General features: G+C 35.8%; 3 protein-coding genes across 4 annotated transcripts; 1 reads left to right on the top strand and 2 right to left on the bottom strand.

The window, feature by feature from the left end:
- The first annotated feature begins 189 nt into the window (after window positions 1-189).
- On the top strand, window positions 190-12,931 carry LOC18038489 (ubiquitin carboxyl-terminal hydrolase 12). The gene is made up of 32 exons (XM_006429920.2): window positions 190-405; window positions 652-715; window positions 894-1,044; window positions 1,148-1,305; window positions 2,327-2,592; window positions 2,692-2,910; window positions 2,997-3,105; window positions 3,190-3,305; window positions 4,005-4,103; window positions 4,679-4,788; window positions 4,974-5,048; window positions 6,008-6,086; window positions 6,170-6,316; window positions 6,396-6,476; window positions 6,568-6,687; window positions 6,929-7,051; window positions 7,919-7,996; window positions 8,114-8,202; window positions 8,291-8,399; window positions 8,509-8,577; window positions 8,655-8,765; window positions 9,410-9,465; window positions 9,580-9,757; window positions 9,871-9,972; window positions 10,085-10,156; window positions 10,640-10,705; window positions 10,846-10,911; window positions 11,128-11,214; window positions 11,349-11,465; window positions 11,695-11,769; window positions 11,924-12,010; window positions 12,275-12,931. The coding sequence occupies exons 1-32, from the start codon at window positions 376-378 to the stop codon at window positions 12,314-12,316; spliced, it is 3,351 nt and encodes a 1,116-aa protein (XP_006429983.1). The 5' UTR covers window positions 190-375; the 3' UTR covers window positions 12,317-12,931.
- A 633-nt stretch (window positions 12,932-13,564) lies between these two features.
- On the bottom strand, window positions 13,565-16,602 carry LOC18038490. Its single transcript, XM_006429921.2, has 8 exons — window positions 16,119-16,602; window positions 15,758-15,893; window positions 15,280-15,350; window positions 15,046-15,094; window positions 14,910-14,968; window positions 14,708-14,820; window positions 13,895-14,000; window positions 13,565-13,761 (listed from the first exon to the last, which is right to left on the bottom strand). Exons 1-8 carry the CDS (start codon window positions 16,429-16,431, stop codon window positions 13,667-13,669), a joined length of 942 nt encoding a protein of 313 aa, XP_006429984.2. The 5' UTR covers window positions 16,432-16,602; the 3' UTR covers window positions 13,565-13,666.
- A 1,306-nt stretch (window positions 16,603-17,908) lies between these two features.
- LOC18037990 (probable glutamate carboxypeptidase AMP1) lies at window positions 17,909-23,969 on the bottom strand. 2 transcript variants are annotated; one of them, XM_006429922.2, is made up of 10 exons: window positions 22,828-23,969; window positions 21,562-21,804; window positions 20,703-20,855; window positions 20,528-20,596; window positions 20,222-20,309; window positions 19,817-19,900; window positions 19,607-19,695; window positions 18,984-19,097; window positions 18,746-18,880; window positions 17,909-18,334 (listed from the first exon to the last, which is right to left on the bottom strand). In XM_006429922.2, the coding sequence occupies exons 1-10, from the start codon at window positions 23,794-23,796 to the stop codon at window positions 18,152-18,154; spliced, it is 2,127 nt and encodes a 708-aa protein (XP_006429985.1). In that variant the 5' UTR covers window positions 23,797-23,969; the 3' UTR covers window positions 17,909-18,151. The 2 variants fall into 2 exon arrangements, with proteins under 2 accessions (XP_006429985.1, XP_024037685.1); XM_024181917.1 differs by lacking the exon at window positions 19,817-19,900.
- Between the last annotated feature and the right edge of the window lie 121 nt (window positions 23,970-24,090).

Raw genomic sequence — 24,090 nt, forward strand, 5'->3', positions numbered from 1 at the left:
CTCCGCACGCACGTGACCCAATCAAGCCGCCACGTAACAATATCGTACGTCACCTAACACAATATCCCACATGGCTTATTCTGAATGGCCGCTTCTACGCTTGAGAGACAAGATCTGAAATTCTTATTTCCAAAATTACCCTCTGAGTTTTTTCAAGTTGACAATTACGTCCATCATCAAAGTAAATCCCTCTCTCTCTCTCTCTTTTCTCTTCCTCTTGTCACCCTCACCTTACAGTGTCCCCCGCTTCCCTTCTCTTCTCTTCTCTTATATTACTCTCTCTTTTCATTTTCTTCCTTCTTACACAAATTGACAATACTGCCATTCCGATAAATCTCTCGCTTCTCGACTTTTCGATTTCGCGATCGGACGGTCATGACTATGATGACTCCTCCACCGTTAGATGTAAACATCACTCTATTTTTTTTTCTCTCTCTCTCTCTAGCTTTATCTTTATTTCCTTTGATTGTTTTGAACTGTTTCTAGTTATTTTCTCGATCAACTAGGGTTTTGTGTTTGGATTGACTTAAATTCGACGAAATTTTCCGTGAATGTTAGTGATTGATATCTAGGGTTTTTGATTGAGTGAATTGCGGCTGACTTATAATTTTGATTTAATGATTTGTGTTTTTGTGTGTTTGGACTTTGTAGCAAGAAGAGGAGGAGATGCTTGTGCCGCATTCGGACATAGTCGAGGGTCCTCAGCCAATGGAAGGTTCGTTTTAACGGTTGAAATTTTGTATTTTTGTTTAGTTTCGTGTTTTTGTGGATTATTTAGTGCTGTAGAGAGGATCTGGAGGTGGCTTATGTATAATTTTGGTTTTGATTGATTGGTTTTGGTATTAGGGTTTTGAGTGTTTTGTATTGATTTTTATGAGTTTTGTGTATGTTAGTGGTTTCGCAAGTGGAGCCGGCTAGTACTGTGGAGAATCAGCAAGTGGAAGATCCTCCTACAATGAAATTCACTTGGACTATAGAGAATTTCTCTAGATTGAATACCAAGAAACATTATTCTGATGTATTTGTCGTTGGCGGTTACAAATGGTAATTATATGATGGACACTATCTCACTGATTGAATTGTTTATGCAATGCGATATTCTTCTTGTGATTGAGATTGAACGTTGGTTGTTGCTGCTTTGTTGCAGGCGGATACTTATTTTCCCAAAGGGAAACAATGTGGACCACTTGTCTATGTATTTGGATGTTGCCGACTCTGGAACATTGCCATACGGATGGAGTAGATATGCACAGTTTAGTCTGGCTGTAGTTAACCAAATTCATTCCAAATATTCAATCAGAAAGGGTATCTTCTTAACTGTAATTATTGCTGTAGTTGCTCTATTGATGTTCATGCTCTTGTTGTTAGTAATTAATTGCTACAGCCTTTAATTAAGTGAAATTAATTATTCTTACATTATTAAATTTTCCTATTTACTTTGTTTTAAATTTTTATTGCCACAAGTTTACTTTCCAAGCATGGTATTGAGAATTTTCCCTGAACAGAGCATTCTTCAATTTTTCATTTTTTTCTTTTTTTGTTTCTACCGATAAGAAATCAAGTTTATTGGTTCAATGTATGTTTTATATGCTTGGTTATTTAATTCACTCAATTGTGTATTTCTTTTCTAATATGATCCCTGGTCGCATTTCTTTCTGTTTGATGACTGTGCAAGCAACAATAACAAGAAAAAAGAAAGTAAATAAAAATGTTGAAGTTTTCCTTTCATCATATATGATATAAATAAATGTGGCAACACATTCTTTTCCTTCCAAAGAATGATTGATTGATTGCATGCATTCAATATTTTTAAGCAGCTTCAGTGCACAAAACAATGTGTAATTGCAAAGAAAATTCATGTATGGCCTATATTATGTGGGAAGAGAGGAGTGATGAGAAAGGCAAGAATCTTTAATATTTGCCGGAAATTTGTATGCTGTTAAATATAGCAATAGATCATCTGTTATGCATGCGTTACAAACTGGTGACTTCAACTTGACAATTAGTCTGCCAATTTGGTCAAATTTAGAAGTGTGTTCTTGTAGAAGTTGTAAAAAAATTCAAAAAAAAAAAATCAGAATACTGTTGTTTCTCTAGTTTTGCAAGTTAATGAAAGATATCTGCTTGCAGTTGTTTTGCTTGTGCTTGTCAGGAAACTTATGTTTGAGTTTGTCTGTATAAAGAACTTTGTACTTTTTGCACTGTAAATTTAAGCCAATTATATTGGTGACAAAGAATAGGGCTTCCATCGTGGTTATTTATACCAGATGTTGGGTCTATTATGTACTTTGATTTAATCATAACGAATTTCTTCTGGATTGTGCAGATACTCAACATCAATTCAATGCAAGAGAGAGTGATTGGGGTTTCACATCCTTTATGCCACTTGGTGATCTTTATGACCCTAGTAGAGGATATTTGGTGAACGATAGTGTTGTCGTTGAAGCTGAGGTTGCTGTTCGTAAAGTCCTGGATTATTGGTCATACGACTCGAAAAAGGAGACTGGTTATGTTGGACTTAAGAATCAAGGAGCAACCTGTTACATGAATTCTCTCTTGCAGACTTTGTACCATATACCTTACTTCAGAAAAGTGAGGACATAGTCTGATGTTTTCAACCATAAGTCACCTTCATTTACTGTTAATGTTTTGTAGAAAGTTAAAAGCCTCATGTTGTAAAGTATATTTCAGGCCGTGTACCACATGCCGACAACTGAAAATGATTTGCCTTCAGGAAGCATTCCTTTAGCTCTGCAGAGTTTATTTTATAAGCTTCAGTATAATGACACCAGCGTTGCAACAAAGGAATTGACCAAATCATTTGGATGGGATACATATGATTCTTTCATGCAACATGATGTACAGGAACTTAATAGGGTCTTGTGTGAAAAACTTGAAGACAAAATGAAGGTATGGTGGTTTAATGAGTTTTATAGTTTTTCTGGTGCATTTTCTTTCATGTCTGTCATCCTATGATTATTGTTCTGTTGGTCCAGGGAACTGTTGTGGAAGGGACAATTCAGCAGTTATTTGAAGGTCACCATATGAATTATATCGAGTGCATAAATGTGGACTACAAGTCTACAAGAAAGGAATCATTTTATGGTATTTATACTTTTAGATGTTGTTTGGGATTGAGTTTGTTTTTATCAATAATGTTGATTCAGACAAGTGCTTCTTACATGGCAGACCTCCAACTTGATGTCAAAGGCTGTAGAGATGTCTATGCTTCTTTTGACAAGTATGTTGAAGTTGAGCGTCTGGAGGGTGATAATAAATACCATGCCGAAGAACATGGCTTACAGGTTAGTTTATGGGAGTTGATTGGGACGTGATACTTGTCTTGCTTTAGCCTCTTGTTTTTAACTCACCTATGCTTGCCTTTGTAAAGCACATCGGTTTGTATGTGAAAGTTTAAAAGTTTAGACTAGCTCGCTCTTTCATTTTATATTTTTTTCTGTCATTTGTACGTAAAACTAATTTAAAGGTTTGTCCCTCAAAGCTAAGCTTAACTATGCTGATAGCACTGATTAGGCAGATCTATCTGTGTAATAAATATAAAATTATCTTGAGGTGTTATATTATTAAAAAAGATCGTTTCAAATAGACCCAATGATATTTTTTTCTTAAATTAAAAAAAAATTCCAGATATAGCAGCTCGAAGGCATGGTTGGTTTCTGCCCAGCTGAGTGTCAGCTCTGTGTTTCTAAGAAATCAGGCAAATCAAAGTTAAACTTTGGTAATAGTATTAGATAGTTTTGCTGTTAACAAGAGATAATTTCTAGAAGCAACTGAAAGATCATCCTTAAGATGATGCCTGCAATGTAAGGATTTATTTTGGTATTAGATTATTCTGTTTTCTTGTATATTTTGTTCAGCATCATTCTTTAAAATATAATAGTTTTAACAATTATTTTGAAAAGTTTTGCTTCCATTAGTTGAGTTTTGCTTCCATTAGTTGAAGATGTTTCTCTATTCACATGCTGGAATTTTTTATCTTTCAGGATGCCAAGAAGGGAGTCTTATTTATTGATTTTCCGCCTGTGCTTCAACTCCAGTTGAAGCGGTTTGAGTATGATTTTATGCGAGATGCTATGGTGAAGGTCAGTGTCAATGATTTGTGTGATCAGATTCCATGTCTTGCCTAGCCCTTGTCGTTTTGTAGTTATCTATATGGAGTAAATTTCTTCTATACAAAACATGGATTTGGATTGAGAGAAAGTATTTTAATAATAGTAGTAATAATAATATTATAATACAAATAGAACTGAGAGGAAGTATTATATGCTTTTTGTGCTTTCAAATTGTCCTGCTCTGTGATGTAAAAACTCTGCCTGTAATAAAGTTACTGTTGTTTGTTGGACAAAACATATATTTTGCAGTTTTTTTTCATCTTTTCTGATTCTTCCATTTTATTGTGGTCTCTTGTATGACTTCTCATTTGTTATGTAATGTCCTAATAAGTTGAAGGTAGGTTGTGGATGGTTCTTCTATTTGTAGTATTTAATTTGGACACGTCTTTTTTTTCTTAAAAAAAAATGGATACCGTTGTGTTGAAGGTTTTACATGTCATTGAATTGTTGAGTTTGAGTGAGGAAATTGTGCATGCTTGAGGAAAAACTACATTTATACTAGTCTACAGTTTAGTTCTATATTAATTGGCTCTTTTGTTTTGTAGATAAATGACCGCTATGAGTTTCCTCTTCAACTTGACCTTGATAGAGAGAATGGGAAGTATCTATCACCAGATGCAGATAGGAGTGTCCGCAATCTTTACACGCTTCACAGGTACTAGCCTCTTTTGGTTTTTTTGTTTTAGGAGTCAGTATAGGTATTTTGCTTAGCAATTGGTGGTAGATTGAAAGAAGGAGATTGCATCCTCATTTTAATTTTGTGCACCTGAGCACATTACTTTTATGGATGTAGTGCTTTATGAGATTTTTGATTCTTCATGTGCTATTCGTTTGTCATAGTGTCTTGGTTCACAGCGGAGGGGTACACGGTGGGCATTATTATGCTTTTATCAGGCCAACACTCTCTGATCAGTGGTAAGTTTATCTTGCTTTTACATTTAAAATTGATTTTGTGTGTGCATGCTCTGCACGCTCTCTTTACTATTTTGTGTTTGCTTGACATCCTGCCATTAGTTTGCCCAAACTGGCTAGGAATATTTTCTGGTGCATCTATCTGTGTTTAATCACTACTTGGTTTTAGTATTGTTAGGAAGTATTATTGAGGGCAGTTTTTATGATATGTGCGTATTTTTAGTTAAGTTTCAATAAAAATATTTCCAGTTTATTTGTTGTCAGTTTGAGTAGAAATCATTGAAATCAATTTAAATATCATCAACAATAAAATGGAAGTTAATTAGCCTTTGTTAATACGATCTGAATGAGGGATAAATACCTCAAGTGCCTTCCATATTCAAGATTCCAAGGTTTTGGCCCCAATTAGTCCCTTTTCCTTTTTTTTTCTTTTTGGGTATGTAGGATGGCTATTGTAAGATACATTCGAGACCAAAGAAGATGCCGTAACTCTTTACCCCATATTTGTCTTTTTCGGATAGCCTATTTTATAGGATCACATTATATTGGAATTTTGATTGTCTGCGGAAACTTAGAAGTATATCTTTGCCCCCACAATATGCTCATGAGATGTCAAGCACCTAAATTCTTAAGGAGTGGTGAAAACTATCTGTATGACTGGATAATGGATTGTTTGATGAGCTTCTATCAGAATAGCTAAATGTTGTATGCGTCCTTTTATAAATAGATGGTTTCGTTGATTCGGATTTCTTGCTCATATAATCTTATTACCAGTTTCATATATTTTTTATCGTTTTTTCTTCAACTACCTATTTTGTTTCTAAAATTTGTGTATATACCCACCTTGTTGTAAACATTTGTGTATATGTTGTAAACATTTGTGTATATACACATGTTTGTCTATGTATATAGTGATTATCTGAAAATATGTTAGTTTATCAGTAATGATTCTTTTTTGGCAGGTACAAATTTGATGATGAGCGGGTAACCAAAGAAGATGTGAAGAGGGCTTTGGAAGAACAGTATGGTGGTGAAGAAGAGGTAAGTAAAGTATTCAGATGTCTCTTATATCTTTTGTTCACTTCGCCAACTAATCTTCTTGTGTTGTTCTGCTTGTCCAACAGTTGCCACCGACCAATCCTGGTTTCAATAACACTCCTTTTAAGTTCACAAAATACTCAAATGCATACATGCTTGTGTACATACGTGAAAGTGATAAGGACAAAATAATATGTAATGTTGATGAGAAGGACATTGCTGAACACCTGAGGGTAATCTCTTAATCCTTATAGTTGGTATTGACTTGTGCATGCCTGGACATAGTCTGATACATTGAACATTTTAATCCAGATAAGGTTAAAGAAAGAACAGGAAGAGAAGGAGGACAAGAGAAGATATAAAGCACAAGCCCATCTTTACACTATCATCAAGGTAATAGTTTCTTACTTAATTTCTTGTTTATGCTTTATTCTTTAGTCATGACAAGCATGTATTGGCGTCACAATTGAAAATCATAATCTAGGTTGCACGAGATGAGGACCTTGCAGAGCAGATTGGAAGGGATATATATTTTGACCTGGTGGATCATGACAAAGTTCGTAGTTTCCGTGTTCAGAAACAAACGTCATTTATGGCTTTTAAGGTGGTATTTGATTTTGTATTTTCCAGTGATTTCATTTTTCATTTTTCACTTTTCACTTCCTGTTATTTGAGTTCTTTCCTTTTTTTGTTCTTTTTTTTGGGTGTCATGGCTGTGAATAGTATAGTTGAACAGATTGTGCATGATTAATTAACTAAATGCATGGTGTTTCTGCAGTATTGTGACCAATTTTGTCTTTTCTTTTTTAAACTCAATAGATATCTAATTTTGGTTTGGTCTACAGGAGGAAATTGCCAAAGAGTTTGGTATACCAATACAGCTTCAGCGTTTTTGGATTTGGGCAAAGCGTCAAAATCATACATATCGTCCCAATAGACCATTGCTACCCCAGGAGGAAGCACAAACTGTATGTAGTTTCTACCTCTGAATCTTCCTGGAAATTATTTATTTATTCATTGCAATAAGCAGGCATGTGCATTGGTCTTGGATTCCATCACATTTTCCCCTTGCAATAATTAGGGTAAGACCTAGGGGATTGTGATGGATATTTGAATATGTGATGTCCTTTATTTTCAGCTGTTAATGGAAATGTTTGTGGAAGGGGTCTGGTATAGCTATGTTGTAATGGTAGCATTAGATTCTATCAACCTTCCCTTTACTTTTCTTCTTGTGCTTATTAACATCCAGTTGGAGATTTTACCTGACAAATGAATAGTATACATAGGAGTTGAGTTTTTAATTGTGTAAAACTTCAACTTAAGTGCCTGTTATACTCAGCGTCTAGAGAACATTTCCTGTTATTATGTTCTGTATCCCTCTTTTGCATGATTCCCTAACCCATTTTCTAGCAGATGCTGCAAATAATCTTAAAGAACTTCATGTGTGTGTCACTGAACTTCATGTATGTATCACTACGCCTTTTGCTTTTCAAAGTTTTTCCCAAGATTTGTGTCTTGTCCCATCTTTTTTGGGTTGATAAACCTTGGGTGCTTCAAAATTGACTTTTGAATCAAACTTAGCCAGATCATTCTTATGCCTACTACTGTGCAAAAAGTGTTGCAACTTAAATGTTTTTTGTTGGGTTCTTGGCTAACAAATTAAGCTTTTAGGTCAAGTGGCAGGCAATTCTATTTTACCTTGTCTTCTTTGGTACTTTTGACTATTGATAGTGTGAACTTTTTGGCAATGAATAATTTTTACTGCCCTCTTAGTGCTGCGAAACTCTTTACACATTTGTTATGCAAACTAATGTTTTTGAATTTGGCACTTGTAGGTTGGACAATTGAGAGAGGTTTCAAATAAGACGCACACCGCCGAACTAAGGTTGTTCTTGGAAGTAGAGTTTGGGCCGGTAATGTTAACTTCAGAAAACCTTAATAAGTTGATACTGGTGCATACTATGCTTGTTAATCCAGGAAGATTCTTTTTATTTTCCTCCCATGTATAACTTTAAGCTGTTCTGTTATAGGATCTACATCCTATTGCTCCACCTGATAAATCTAAAGATGACATTCTGCTTTTCTTCAAGCTTTATGATCCCGAGAAAGGAGAACTTCGGTATCTAATAGTTTTCATCATTTTTTTCATTTTCTCTGTCCTTTGTTTCAAATGGTCTCTTATATTATAGTTTCTTGCATATTTGCAGATATGTTGGTAGGCTATTTTTAAAGAGTTCCAGTAAGCCAATAGAAATTTTGAGGAAGCTAAATCAAATGGCTGGCTTTGATCCTGATGAAGAAATAGAACTCTATGAGGTCCATACTTAATTAACTGTCTTCTTTTCTTCTTCATGCTTTATTCTGTGTTTATAAATTTCAATATAATAACCTTGGTGAAAGTATACTATCTGTATGCAATGCTCAGGAAATCAAGTTTGAGCCGTGTGTTATGTGTGAACATCTTGATAAGAGGACCTCATTCCGGTTAAGTCAGGTACTTGTTTTAATTCATGCTTGATTTGCTTGCAAATGGGATTTGATATGTTAATACTTTGGTCACTTTGCTTGCAGATTGAAGATGGAGATATCATCTGCTTTCAGAAATCTCCTCCGCTCGAAAGTGAACAAGAATGCCGATATCCAGATGTGCCTTCATTTTTGGAATACGTGCATAACCGGCAGGTGCAAAACATGTGGAAATTTTCAATTAATAGCAATCATAACATTTGTGGTATTTCTTGTTAGCTTGTTATTAGTCTGTAATAAAACGAGTCCAGAGGGATAGGTTATAGTTCATTCTCTCCTGACTCTTACAGTACCAAGGCAATTTATATTTATGCTGTAATGATGCTAATTGCTGATTAATGATGTGGGATTGGTGTTCACTTATATATTATTTTCAGTTTTAAATATGTTGTTGGTTTTCAGGGCTTTAATCAAGAATGCACCTTTCATTTTCTTTTACTTTAGACCCAGTAATGATGTGTTTGTCATTTGCCCTTTTCAAATCAATACAACTTACTAAGGCTGTGGCCTTTCATTATAACAATAAGATGGCCATAGTATTCTGACTTCCAAAAAGTTATATAGCCCTTCATATACTCAGACGTGGGAGTAACAAATTCTGCGAGAGTTCCTTCTTTGTATCTGTATTTGTTTCAAACTTCAGCTCCTTCTCTCTCATGTGATTATCTGAATGAGCATTGACTGTGATATCATCATAGGATAACATTACCTCCTTTTTCTTTTAGATTACAATTGTCAAATTCTGCCTTTGCTTTGTTTAAACTTCAGACTCAATTCTTTTAATGATTTGATGCTCATAGATTGTCCGTTTTCGAGCTTTGGACAGACCAAAAGAAGATGCTTTTTGTCTAGAGTTGTAAGTATTTCGATTTCAAACCACTCCTGTAGGAGAATCCTTTTTCGTGGGTTTAGTGTTTGTTCGGTATCTATAACCTTTCTATAATATTATTACCTTTTTATAATATTCAAGGTCTAAGCAACATAGTTATGATGAGGTTGTGGAAAGAGTGGCTCGAAAAATTGGTTTGGATGATCCATCCAAAATCAGGCTCACTCCTCATAACTGCTACTCACAGCAACCTAAGCCTCAACCCATTAAATATCGAGGAGTTGAGCATCTGTCAGACATGTTAGTACACTACAATCAGGTAACTGACTCATCAAGCTTTTGGTATTCTTATTTTGTTTGTACTAATACACATTTTGACTACAAAGTTTTAGATATTCCTCTTCCAATGTTGTTTCTTTTTTGTGTTTACAGACCTCTGACATTTTGTACTACGAAGTTTTAGATATTCCTCTTCCCGAATTGCAAGGTTTGAAAAATCTGAAAGTTGCATTCCATCATGCTACCAAGGATGAGGTATGTGCATGAGTAATTGATGTCTATCATCTCTTCTCTTTTGTCTTTAATACGAAACAGTTTTATTCTTCATGTCCTTTTTTGTAAGCTTGTTTAATTAAACTGTTTCCAGGTGGTAATTCACAACATTAGATTACCCAAACAGAGCACTGTAGGTGATGTGATTAATGAACTTAAAACAAAGGTAACTGTTGATTACTTGTGTTCCCTTACATTTGAAATTATTGCTTTAAGATAATAAGTGTTGCATGCACTTTTATTGCTAATTTGGGTTCTCTCTATCAGTCATTTTTCTTGATGGAATCGCTCCCAATACATCAGAGTTATATTTCATTTCACTTTTTTACAATGTCTAATTTACCAGTTCGCTGACTTACGACATGTTCCCTTGTATGATTTAAGGAAATGCATCAAATTAGATTTATTTACCGACAACTGCGCCTCTTTTTTTTCCCTTCATTTGAGAAACAATTTATCTGCAAATAGTATCGGGGAGTTTGCATGAGCTAGAAGTCTTATGTGATTCAACGCATATTTATGGCAAGGGTGATTTTGCATAATTTGTTTCTTTAGAGGCTATGTAGGCATCATAACCCCCTTTTTTTTTTTGCATACAATTCATTTTATTAAGCTGCGGAAGATTTACATATTGTGCACTTTGAAACAGGTGGAATTATCCCATCCAAATGCAGAACTAAGATTGCTTGAAGTTTTCTATCACAAGATATATAAGGTAATTAACTTACAATTGAAACTCGTTTGGCTTATGGGAATTCTTGTTAGATGATGGTTTTAATTTTTTCTCTACAACAATTTCCACTGGACAATTGCATTAGTTTTGTATCTCATAATACTTGTATATCATCCATGCAGATCTTTGCCCCCAATGAAAAAATAGAGAATATAAATGATCAATACTGGACCCTTCGTGCAGAGGAGGCAAGTTTTTGTCACTATCTTTTCGTGTCTTTATTGGTTGCTGTGGTGTTGTGCTCTCAGTTTCATTAATTATCTAGTTGATGTATTTAATGTCGGGATCTGCAATTTGGATTGATGTTTTTGTTATGTATATAGCTGATTTTGGTTTTAATGAGCAGAATTGACGTATGCTATGTAGTGCTGGTCTGTTTACTGACCTCATTTATATTGACTCAGATCCCAGAGGAAGAGAAGAACCTTGGTCCCAACGATCGCTTGATTCATGTTTACCACTTTACGAAAGAGTCTGCACAGAATCAAATGGTATTCAAATGTGAATAAATTGGTTATGGCCGCGCCCGGGCCCCCCCCCCGGCGGCCTGAAGACTTTTAATTGTCTATAGATTATAGGAATTTCTGAGATTCTTATACTGTTTCAAAATTTTGTCTTTCAACAGCAAGTACAAAATTTTGGGGAACCATTTTTCTTGGTTATCCATGAAGGTGAAACATTAGCCGAAGTTAAAGAGCGCATACAAAGGAAATTGCAAGTTCCTGATGAGGAGTTCTCTAAGGTATTTTTGCTTGGGTGTTATCATTTCATATTACTTGGGAATTCACTGGTGAATCATGTATTTGACATTGACCCTTTTCTCTTCTTTGCTTGGGCGTTATCATTTCACTTAGCTTGCTATATACTCATCTGTTCCAATATTGGATATGATTTTTCTTTTTGTGAATCCCTATTTATGTGTGTGCCCAATAAACTGACCCTTTCATTCATCGTGTTATCTGGTTGATCAGTGGAAGTTTGCTTTCTTATCACTGGGTCGTCCAGAGTACCTTGTGGATACTGACACTGTTTTCAACCGTTTTCAGGTTTGTTTTCTTTCAATCATTTTTTTTTTCTTTTCTTTGGGTTTAGTGCCCTCCCGGATGTGAGTTCATTACATCTGTTTTTATTTCAATATTTTCTGTAAGTTGAAGCTCTGTTTTGTTTCTTTCTTTCAACTTTTTTTTCCATTTTCCTTAGAGACGAGACGTTTATGGTGCTTGGGAACAGTACCTTGGGTTGGAGCATTCTGATAATGCTCCCAAGAGAGCTTATTCCGTAAATCAGGTAATTTACTTCTATGCTCGCTATTGTTATGCGTCGTAATATGAACCAAAATATTATTTTTATCAGTGTTCAATGCTTGGACAACTCGTTCTGCAATTTATAGGACTCCTATACTCCCCATTCATATGGGTGCCTCAAACCATTTGGTTAATGTTGTAACAATTTGTTGGTGTTGCTCGGTCTGCCTTGCTTTCTCGTAAAGCTAATTTTTTGTCGACAGACTAGAATAGTTAATCTTTTCTAAAAGTCATTTTCAAATTGCAGAACCGGCACACATATGAGAAGCCCGTCAAAATATACAACTAATGCAAGAGCCTATGATCCACCAACACATAAGCTGAGAAGAAAAACCTTCAATGCCTTGATGTAATTATGTAATTGGGCAGGATTGACAATGAACAAATGATGGATTTGAAGGTACAAACAAGGCTCGCCTTGAGATGTTTCTGTGGGGCTCCATTGTTTGTTTGTGGGCTATATCTGTTTCTTTGATTGATGTGGGTGGGCAAGCAGAGATTTTAGTAGTGTGTTCTGTCATTGTCAACACAACCTGCATGAGCAATCTCTTTTGTTTTTTCCTGGCTTTAGGAAGACACCTTGCCTCCAGGCTTTGAGAGGCTGGTGGTTTTTATGTATACAGCTCCAGTGTAATTTAGCAAGCAGTATATAAGAAGATTTTGACGGGGATGTATACTGGGTATAGTTTGTTGCAGCTGATACTTAATTCTTCTTTTTTTTTCCTTTTCGACCCTGTTCCTTCTTTCTGAGTTGATTTGGTATCTTCAGGATGAGCTTGTAAAATGGTCATTTTCAGTCTGCAATTCTGGGCTTAGTACTTACCAGCAGCAGTGCAGATTGCAATTTATAACACCTTGAGCTTAATTACAAGTAGTCAGGATTCATCGTCCTTTTTTAAAATAATAGCGCTATTCTCTCTATTTGAATGCACTTGCTTATTTATTGCTAAGCATTAGCTGATATGCTGAACGGAATAATTTTAGCTGCATTTTTTTTTTCCGTTAGGGCATTTCTAGGTACTTGGTCCTGTTATTTTAATCTAAGTAATGAAATTATATTGTATTAATTTGTAAGACCCATTCTCCGCTTTTGAACGTGCTTAAGAATGTGGTTTGTGGTTTGTGGTGGAGCTATAACCTATTGTACAAATTTAATTTAAGCAATAAAATGTGGTTTAAATTCTAGGATGAGAATAATAAAAATAAGTCATGAGTCAAGAGTTATTTTAATCTAAGTAATGAAATTATATTGTATTAATTTGCACAAAATAAATTTTTAGAAGATTTTACTCAAAATTAAAATAAATAAGTAAAAACTGGAGGTTATTAGTTTTACTGCATGTTGTGTATTCTTAAAATAATTACTTGTTTCCATTTCTACTCCTAAATAATGTTTAATAGATCACTTAACAACTCAAATAAACTAGTCAGTTTTAGTGCATGTTGTGTATACTTAAAATAATTACTTATTTCCAATTCTGTTCCTAAATAATTTTTAATACTCACTTAACGACTGAAATAAATTATGTTTGGCAAAAATAATTTGATAACATAAAATCCACAACAATTCTAAACATTTGCTTGGTTTAATGTGTTCTGCTGACTTGATCAAAGAATCCAATTGAGTCGATATATTCTATTAATAAAGTCGGTAGGATATCACACCATCAATAGTCTCAACAACAAGCCGATTCAAACGCATGAGAAGCAGCAGATAAACCCTAGCTTTAGGCCCTGAGACAACCAAATAACAGCAGAAAACTCTATGACGTAATGACAAGTGAATTAATGGAAGTATTAGCATGTGTAGGCAGCAAAGTTAAGATTATGAATGCAGAAGTTATTATATTTGGCTGAAAACGCATACCTAATCCCAGAGATGTAATTTCATCCTGAAGAAAATGGCTATATCCTTTGGCTCTCTCTTTCTGGCTCAAGCTCGAGTTGATCTTATCAACAGCAGCCAGCAGATCCTACAAGTCAACAAATCATGGATACAATCATAAAAGCTATATGCTATGAAATCCCAGACAAGACGATTCAAATATCTTAATATACAACATTGTTTAGAACTATTGAATTTTAAATTAATGGAAACTTATTGATATATCTGTAAACAGGAACTACAGTTCTTCGGTCTGGCCGCCCAGGGCATAGCTTGTTTAGGACCAGGGCCTGTCCCATTACTGTCCATAGCTCATTAAGTGGTAAGAGAAAGACACGAAATACTTATTGGACATGAAAGCAAAGCAAGGCACCATAATGTGATGGGCCGCCCAAAATTTCAGCCCAAGTGTCCAAATTTAAGCTAAGGTGTGCGGGCCTGGTCCAATTCCAAAATTTTCCAGCACACTGTTGTCTGAGTGCCATGTTTGCTGCGAAAGATACTCATCCGATGACAATAAGATACTTCAGCCTAAGCCTCAATGCATTTTCAATAATTTGAATCAACAAGCCTTATAAGCAACTCACAAAACTAGGGCATTTCTTAATGGTTATCTAATATTTCCAAAACCAAATGCAAAAGCCATTTCTTGTACCCCTGCACAAATGATTCATGGAATCTCTATTTTCGGAAATGCATCACTCAAATACACAAGTTTCATCACATAAACTTCACGCCATGCAGTTTCATCACATAAACTTCATGTCATGCAGTTTCATCACATAAACTTCATACCTCCCATGGTGCTAGGCTCTTCATGTAGGAAGGAAGGCTTTCATAATCAACTTTTGATACCTTTATAATGGGGCCAGAAGCTTCAAATGACTTTGGCTCATCTTTCTGTTCACCTATATTCACAATAAATGATAAATACAATGTGACTAGGCCTGTCATTGTAACAAGACTCTTTAAATTGATTAGGTGCTTTTTAATCTACCTTTAATTTTTGCAGCACGTTGACACGGATCCTTCATGTCCAGTTTGTCCCCATAAGATCTAAGATTGAAGGCTTTTAAGAAAGGAGTTAAAAGAACCTTGCACAATATAAGTAACATTCCAGGCTCAAAACTTACTTCATTGGTTTTTGAATACCGATATCTGGATCATCAGTCTTATTGTCACCTGTAGAGAAAGAAAGAAAGATATGACTGTCAATCAAAAAATTAGGAATGTAAAAGCTATTAGTCTAATATCTAACCTAACTGTAATTGCATTAAGAAGTTTGGCAGTGGTATCAACCAACTGAAACTCGTCACAACTAGTGTTCTTTAAAGTAATGTGCTAGTCATGATGCAATTGTTGCTAACCTTCAGATGCTAAAGTGGCGAGACAAACATCTGAAAGCCCAAGGTTCTTTAAACTCAGTGATTCATCAAGTCTAAGAAATGTCAAGGAAACAAAAACATTTACGTCAATAAGGTTTGCCATTAGTTATTAACGTGCATTGTCAGCCATTTTTCAACATTCTATGAAAATAATTTCAACTCCATACACCCTTCAGTTACTATGATAATAGAGGAGCAAAAGATTAAAATTCCAAGCTGGCATCAAATGCAACTTAATGTCACTGAGTGGTATCTCAGATTCTCATCAGCTCTTGTTCCCAAAATCCCAATGAAGAACTAGATTCAATTGATTAGAGGAGAAAAAGAAGTATATCCTATGACCCTTTTCTCATCCCTTGTTTAAGTTAACAAAACTTTTCACGCCATTATAAACAAGATATGCAAATGTATAAAAGAGTGATCACATCAATGCTGATTCAAAATTATAAAACAAGGATACAGAGGGTCCTCATCCAAGCTCTTCATGAACGATCGTGCCACAGAAGCAGGTGACCGTGCATCCACACCATCCTTTGAACCTAACCCAAATGTTGTCGACAAACTGGAATCCTCATCTTCATCATCAACCTCAAGTTCTAATCACAGAGCCACACACAAAAAAATAATAATACTAAATAAAAAGGACATAATTTTGAAGAATTACGTTGATAAATGGAAATAATTGTAAGCAAAGCTAACTCAATTGACAGCCTCTAGTGTCCTAAACGAATCAAAATTTAATTTTTTAATTCGAATTTAATATTATAGAAGAGGGGAAAAAATAAATAAATAGAGAGCGAATCAGCGAAAGTGTTACATACCGGGAACATAACCGAAGCCTTTGAGGCGATCCTGGAGCTCAAGAAGATTTGTTTGGTTGTTTTTGTAAACTTCACTGCAGTGTCCTAACAACTCCTCAAACGACACCGTACCGAAGGACATCGAGTCGAGCAAATTCACATCGCTGGTGAGGCATGTGACGCGGCGGCTCAGGCATTGTACGAACGTCGACGACGCTGAATCCAGAGGAATCGGACGCCGCTGGACCGATTCCTTTAAAGCTTGGCAGCTACCTTCAAGATGATTGCAGAAGCATCCTAAGCTTTTGCTCAGATTTGAGATATTTTCGTCCATTCTATTTTTTCTGAATTTTGTTGAAGCTCTCTTGCCTCTGTCAAGACCTACAGTTTAATTTGGAAACGAAAGATTCACTTACGATTATAACTCGTTTTGGATGTGCAATGAATGGAGCGCCTATCCTTGGCGGGAAACAAAACCTTGAAGGAAAGCACTCTTTTATTTTAAATTTTCAATTATCTCCCTTTTTGCGTATTTGAAGTTGGAATTTTCCTTTTCATAAACGGGTGCGGTACGATATTTCTTTAAACAAAAAAATTAGGAAAATGTGTTTAAATTTTATTTGTGATTTTAATTTTAAAAAATAATTTTAACTAAGATTCTTAGTTAAAATAAATTTTAATTGTTTTTCTCAAAAAGTAAAAACAAAGAAAACTACCAGGCTGTATGGTGTTTAGTTACCTTGTGAGGGGAGTTTTGATTTTCATTATGTGAAAACAAATCGAATAATTGTTTGGTAAAATGAATTACAAAACACAAAATACAACTTTTCACTTTTTACTCATGAAGTTAGAAAATAATGTTTTTATATTTTATTGAATTATAGAAAAACAAACCGTGAAACTGTTGGGATTATATGCTCTTTTAAAGCATATTAATTTATTTTCTGATTAATAAAATATTGGAGATATTTTCAATTTCATAAATATTTTTGAATAAGGTCTGTTTAATCATATTATATGTATTTATGTGATCATCATATGGATTCACATAAGACATAAATACAAGTTATCTTGTGATTAAATAACTTAAGTTCGCAATTGATAAATAGAGTTGGGCGCTCTATTTATGTTTAGACTCAAGTAAATTCATTGAATGATTTGTTTTAATCATGCATGAATTTACTGATGTAGTTTGACCACATTGAGCTGGATCACATATGAGATTTAATTAACCTTGAAATGACTGTCAGACTTATTAAATCTCATAGGCATTGATTTTACTGTAATCTTAATCTTGAGTTAATTATAATTTAATGATTGTAATTGTTATTCCATTTGAGTTACCAATGGGCACGACACATACTTGTAGTCAAGATTACCCGGTATCTTGGTGGGAGCAATTATGAATATTAGAGTTATAGATTGATAATATAGAATTTGTACAACACATCTCTTGATGAGTTTTCGGTACTTGATCATTAAATTTTCTGGCCAGAGTGTGTCAACATATTTAGTATGTTGAAAATTATCATTAGAGAAAACCAGTAAGAATCAAGGAACAAGATGTAATTAAATTGATTGGACAGTTGAGATATCGATTTAATTAATGATGTGGTACAAAAAATTATGCAGTAAAGAAATCAATGTGGCTTGTGACGAATTATTATTCGAGCATACAATTATAGAAGTCAGTTCCAATCTTTTAGTAGAGTAGATTTAGAATTAAATAATTTAACTAATTTAATTACAGGTCTAATTATTATAGCTACTATTGTATGTTCACAGCTGCACCTTAGCTTGTTGAGGTTAAAGGAAAGAAAGGGCCTTCAGTTCAGTTTGTATACACTTCTATAACAATTTACATCAACTCATAAAGTTAACTCTTCTATATTTCATGGATTTGATTGCAATTTACAGCAACTTTAAACAGAATGTACCTTAAGATTACACTGCATAAAGCCCCAAAAAAAGGGGATTGACATTGCTACTGTTTATGTACAATGCAAATGTCTCCTCTCATCTATTATTTGCACGTTAATCTTTTCGGTAAAAATTCAGGTTAGCTCCCCTCTAAGAGCACTGGCTGCCCTTTGAATGGCTCTCGCAACTCTCCAGACCTCATGTTGAATTAGAGCCTCCCCGTCTTTCTTGCTCATACTTGTCGATTGAGAAATAGCATCCGCTATTCCAGGAAAGCAGCTCAGTTTGCTTTCGTATTCATCATGAGGTCCATAAATCTACAAAAACGACAAGTGTCACCATCATTAGAGCTTGACACAGACGCTCAATGGCTAGTAATAACAAACCGACCGTCTTTTTTATCAAGTTGAATTTGGATAGATTCTGTCAATTGAGAAAGACGAGAAGTTTACATTAATAGAAGGAAGAGACAGCGATTGCAAATTTCTCTCTCATTCTCAAAATAACCCGAAAAGTCTGAAAAGAAGCTGCTCCTTTTAAAAGCATCGGTTCAATTGTCGGTTCAATTGTATGAGCACATGTATGAAGCTAATATACTAATATAGATGTCAATCTAGGACCATATATTTTCTTGATATTGTTTTGAAACAGAAATCCAGGATATACTGTAAACCATCACCCTTTTTTGAAATCGGTCTAGCTGTATTAAGGGATAGGAAAGAACTTACAAGATGTTTGAACCACTGCCTTCCTTGAAGCCCATCAGTGTCCAGGAAACCTCTTTCTGCAAGCATCAGCCGATCATTCAAATCATGAATTTTCAAGATTTCAACACCACCCAAATGTTCTTGCTCTCTTAACCTCTGCAGTCACAATGTAAAAGTGATTATATGATAGAAACTTTCCATAGGAAAATTTTGCGACCTTTTGAACTAATTAATTCCAATAAGATTTTCCAGATCTCACCTTTGCTTCATTTTGAGCATCTTTAGCTGCAGAGGTTAGATCCTTAATTGCCGCAGTTAAAGGATCCAAAGATATCCTCTGATCCAACAAGTTGCTCAAGATGTCTTTATTCTCCTGTCACAGTTCAGAAGGAATAAGGAATAGAATATTAAGTTCGTGATGCCCCGGAAGCACAACAGTGGCTCTAGATTTAGACAAATTTTATTACACAGTAAAGCAGTGTTCCGTATACCACCCTTTTCAAAACTACAGGCCTTCACTTACATGTGATCAGTATTCTTTTTCTTCCATTTAATGAATGATCGTTGTTAGAATAACTTTTATTCAGCTTAAAACATCTCATCTAAACCATCAGCAACAGACATGACCATAAAATCTTGAACCATCCTTCGACAAAATACATCTAGACCCAATCATCTAAGTCAAAACTCAAATTTTAATGATTTGTATTAACTAAATTCACAACATCTCAGTGCCAAAAAAGAAAGAAAGAAAGAAAGCAAAATTAAAAAAAAAACCATTAAATTAAATGTTAATTAAGAACCATATATTTCAGGGGTAGAAAACAGGAAAGAACTTGAATAACCAGTCTTGAAATAACTATGAGAAGACAAGATGCATACCTGTAACTGATCTGAGTAAGAGAGGAAATTGAATGGCAAAATTGAATCATCGGCCAAGTGAAGGGCCAGAAGCCCCCAAACTCCAGCAACTAAAACACAGAACAAAAATATAATGTGTGATGAAGAAATTTTTGAGTAAATACTTTATTGATAAGTATTTTTTAGCAAAATATCTTATATGGCAACAGGTGAAAAGGGTGGAAAGCTAACCAGCCACATGCCGATGAAACAAAGGATCTGCATGGCCTACAATCCAGGTGTATGTATCAAGGGCAGTGTGATAGACAGGAAAATCTGAAAAACAAGAGATCCTTGTATTACAACTGTATGGCCTTAAAAACTTTAGTCTGTTACTCAAATTAGATGACAACATTCAAATTAGAAGTTGCCACTAACTCTAACCAAAATGATGGGTATAAACAGGGCACTATTCAAATCCTCCACTGGCGCGGAGGATGAAAAAAATAAGTAAAAAAACTGTTTGATTGCACTTGACAAACACAAAAAAGTGACAGCTTTTCATATTATATTATTACACAATTTAACACCAGATCGTCTCATCCCCAAATGTAACCAAATATTTCCATTAAAGGATGTAGAAAACGAGAGCCAAACCTTTTCCATAGTACATATCAACAGAAGGGACCCCAGCATGCTGCACAAAAGAAGCAAAATCCGAATCCACTCCACCAAGTCTTTGGATCTGCAATTAGGGGGGAAAAAAAGGCTCATGTATCCTGGATAAGTTTCCATCTCCCAAAAAAAAAAGGGCAAAAAGCACAGAAGATTGACCATAGCACATCCACTAGTCCTGCAAACCCTAGGGTGTCTTACACTAGTGAATCAATAGGAAGTCACAGAAAGACAATGCATAAGATTCAAAAGTGTATGCACATATAATCATATAAAAAGAAGCCTTACATTGAAGATTCTGTTTGGAGCTGACCACTGATCATATAAAGTTCCACTCTCTGATTCAGGATCTTTTACCTGAAATCGATGTGAATGTTAGTTGATCCGTATGTTAAGCCAGTTGATAATTGAAGACTAATTTAAACATTTTGAAATCATAGTCAATTATTCTTCCCCAACTTACCATTTTTGTGACCTCAATAAGAATATCATCTAGCTGAGGAGTTGCCCCGGCAAAGAATCCTGGCCCTTGAACTGCACAATCTACATTAAGGTAGGCCACAGCTTTGGCACCCAGATTCACAAGGTTTTCTTCAACCCACTCAGTGGATCCAATCTGAAAGCAGAATAAAAGGGACCAATACAATAACTTCATTCAGGGTGTAAGCACAAAAATGTTCCACTGAAAAATCCTTGTTTGATTTAATAACTAGCAAAAACAGGCAGATTTTATAGCATGCATATAGGGATATTAACAAGAGTGGGGCCCCACAACTCCCTCTGCTCATCAGCAGTCAGCACACAAAATATAACAGTTTGTTCTTTCAACAATTACAGCCAGGTCACTGACTACTGAACTGCATCACAGTTAAGATCAGTGCAGCAGCCATTCAGAAGAAAGTAAAATAGGAAAATTACTGAAAGACCTCTCTCTTTTCTAGCAGATGATAAAAAGTAACCCCAAACGTGAAAACCCCAAATGGAGACGTGAAATTAGAAATGAAAAGGAGCTGAAACTGCAAGGCAGCATGGGTCAAGCCTAACACTCTTATGTCATAGATTTTATTTTCCCTGATCCTTAAAATCACTGACAAAGTCGTAATATGGGTCCTTGTTTTGAGCAAAGTACCATAGAAGTCTACTGTTTACATTTGATCTGATGTCTTTCTTTGATGCATCATTCATGTATTGGACCAGCTAATATGCTGCTTTAAAGGGAGAAAAGAAAATAACTAAAAGGATTCACAGATCACTGTCTGACACATCCAAGCCCATAAACCACATTGTACATCAATGATCACTGAAGACTGATTATTACCTACCATCCCAAATTCTTCTGCATCCCAGCTGCAGAAAATAATTGTTCTTCGAGGGCTCCACCCCAGGCGCATCAAAAGGGCATATCGTCTCGCAATATCAAGTAGGGCTGCGGTCCCACTGTTGGGATCAATAGCTCCATATGTCCATGCATCTCTATGGTTGCCAAGGAGCACATAGCGATTAGGCTCCTCTAGCCCTCTTATGACTGCAAAAACATTATAAATTGTCGCCACCTTTTTCTTCCCCTAGAAGAACAGAAAGAGGAAAAATTATAAATCATGAAACATACCACTTATTCAGAACCAGCTTGCCAAAAGATCTGGAATTTAAGAATTAAATTTTTTGATATTTCCACTGTGAGCTTCTAATAACAAAGACGAAGAGGAAACAATATAAAAAAATCCAGTTTAAGTCAACAAAGCCTTGATTATACAAGTTATGCAGATGAAACAACCCCAAATATGACCCTATAATTTGATTGTATAATCACGAAAGGGGGGAGGGGGTGTGGAAACAAATCTTCCACCTATCCAAAGTAGGTTCCTAATTTTATCAACGTTAAGTTAGAGCTCCGGAATCTATTAGACAACACATTTCTATTTGAATAAAGAATCACGTGTGGCATGCTAACGTCTAACAACACGACAAACCAACTTCTAAACTTTAGAGAACTTTCTGTTTCTCCTAATATGCTTCAACCAAGGTGTCCTACTCCACAACACAACAAACCAACTTCTATGCTTACTTTAGAGAATTCCCGGGTGTCTCCTTTAATTGCTTCAACTGATGTTTCTTTCTCCAACAACGCAACAAACTCCCTTTCCAAACAACTCCATAAAAATGTCATATGTTACCAAATATGCTTCATCAGCGTCTTTTCGGAATATTCCACATTAATTATCATCTTGGAACAGTTAATTACAATCAGAATTAAGGAGGCTTGATGTTCCACTTGTCCAACATGGAAAACTTATCACATTTAGAACACTTTCTATTATTCAAACAATCGAATAACTCAATAAATAGACACGGCCCCAACAAAAGAAAGTAACTTTTTTCTACCATTTACAACTCTTAGTTTCTTTATCAAAATATTGGCAACAAAGTTGTTCATAATTCTATTTACACAGCCTAAGTCAGCCCATATTCAACTAATTATATAATTTACACCCAACAATAATACCCGTTATAACAATAGGGCCGTTATAACAATAAGGCCAAAACCAAAGTCATAAAAAAACATGCATCAAACCAAGGAACCAACCAACCTGAAATGTCAAATTAACCATAGTCGGTCCCGGGCCGACCCGCCCACCATTAACCCGACCCAAATCATTCAAAAACTGAGGCACAAAGCCACCCCAAAGAGACCCCAGAATGATCTGAGCATTCTCAAAAGACAAGGGCAAAGATGGAATTTTAGGAAATCTCTTTGAAACTTCACTGTCTTCTAAATCTAAGCTCTCCCCTCCTTCAACCCCAGCCCACCCTGGACTCAGTGGGTCCCCCACTCCTCTCATAACTGTCCCTCTCTCAACCCCACCCCCCCTTAACCTATCCCACTCGGCGTACAATAGCACCCCGATCGCACCTTTAGCCTCGGCTAAAAAAATAACTCCACTCCTCGATAAAACACTCCCCTTTCTCGCCATCACTACACACCCACTAACGTTCACCCCCGCAGCCTCCAACGCACGATAGTCCTCTTCCCTCCCGTAATTCACAAACACAACCTTACCGTACGCCGACCCGGACGGCGAGTACGCATGATACGGCTGAACAACGTCCAAGATCGCATTTTGAGAGATACCCTTTTCAGTCAACGACAATTCAACGGTAGTGCCGTTGCTGAAATGCGCTGAAACAGAAGCATGCACGGGATACGACAAAAGCGCTTTGTATTCGACGGTATGAGTGTTAAACTTGAGTTGTTCGAAGTGTGACTGAACGTAGCGGACTGTGTCCAACGAGGGCTCAGTTCCTGCGAGGTGAGGATGGTGAGTGAGGTCGCGGAGGTAAGAAGAGACTGTGTAGTTGGATGACAAAGAGAGGAAAGTCTTTTGGAAGTGGAGGGCAGTTTGGGGATTTCGAAGTGGGGGTGTAGCGGGTGAAGGGTAGGGATGATGTAGAGTATAGAAGCCAATAATGCAGAGGATTAGAAGGAAGGTGAAGGTTATCAAAGGTGGCGGAGGTTTTGAGGAGGCGGTGGTGGTGAGTTTGGTGAAGGGATGGGTCATTTCGTAGAGAGAGAAAATCGGCGTTTTTTGAGGGTCTGAGAGAGAGAAAGTAAGGGTTTTATGTTCGAGGAGTTACAGAGAAAGGAGAAAGGAGAAAGGAGAAAGGACAGAGAGAGAGCAAAGGTCGTGGCAGCGCAAAGCAAAGGTGGTGCGACTGAAATGATGCAAGTCAAAAACGAGTTTCAGTGGGCGTTATATGGGTGCTAACTTTATGGCGTAATAACATTTTGGATCCTTTGAATATCTTTATATTTTCAATTAATGATGTAATAATTATACTTTTGTTTTCTATTT

The sequence above is a fragment of the Citrus clementina genome, unplaced genomic scaffold, assembly GCF_000493195.1.
Source record: "Citrus clementina cultivar Clemenules unplaced genomic scaffold, Citrus_clementina_v1.0 scaffold_6, whole genome shotgun sequence".
NCBI classification, from domain to species: domain Eukaryota; kingdom Viridiplantae; phylum Streptophyta; class Magnoliopsida; order Sapindales; family Rutaceae; genus Citrus; species Citrus x clementina.

Coding starts and splice junctions, on each gene's coding strand:
- LOC18038489 (XM_006429920.2), top strand. CDS start 376: ATGACTATGATGACTCCTCCACCGTTAGAT. Junction 406..651: donor TGACTCCTCCACCGTTAGAT/GTAAACATCACT, acceptor TGGACTTTGTAG/CAAGAAGAGGAGGAGATGCT. Junction 7,052..7,918: donor CCCAGGAGGAAGCACAAACT/GTATGTAGTTTC, acceptor TGGCACTTGTAG/GTTGGACAATTGAGAGAGGT.
- LOC18038490 (XM_006429921.2), bottom strand. CDS start 16,431: ATGGACGAAAATATCTCAAATCTGAGCAAAAGCTTAGGATGCTTCTGC. Junction 15,894..16,118: donor AGGCTTCGGTTATGTTCCCG/GTATGTAACACT, acceptor CTCTGTGATTAG/AACTTGAGGTTGATGATGAA. Junction 15,351..15,757: donor AGCTTGGATGAGGACCCTCT/GTATCCTTGTTT, acceptor GACATTTCTTAG/ACTTGATGAATCACTGAGTT.
- LOC18037990 (XM_006429922.2), bottom strand. CDS start 23,796: ATGACCCATCCCTTCACCAAACTCACCACCACCGCCTCCTCAAAACCT. Junction 20,856..21,561: donor ATGCAGAAGAATTTGGGATG/GTAGGTAATAAT, acceptor TTCTGCTTTCAG/ATTGGATCCACTGAGTGGGT. Junction 20,597..20,702: donor TTATTGAGGTCACAAAAATG/GTAAGTTGGGGA, acceptor CATCGATTTCAG/GTAAAAGATCCTGAATCAGA.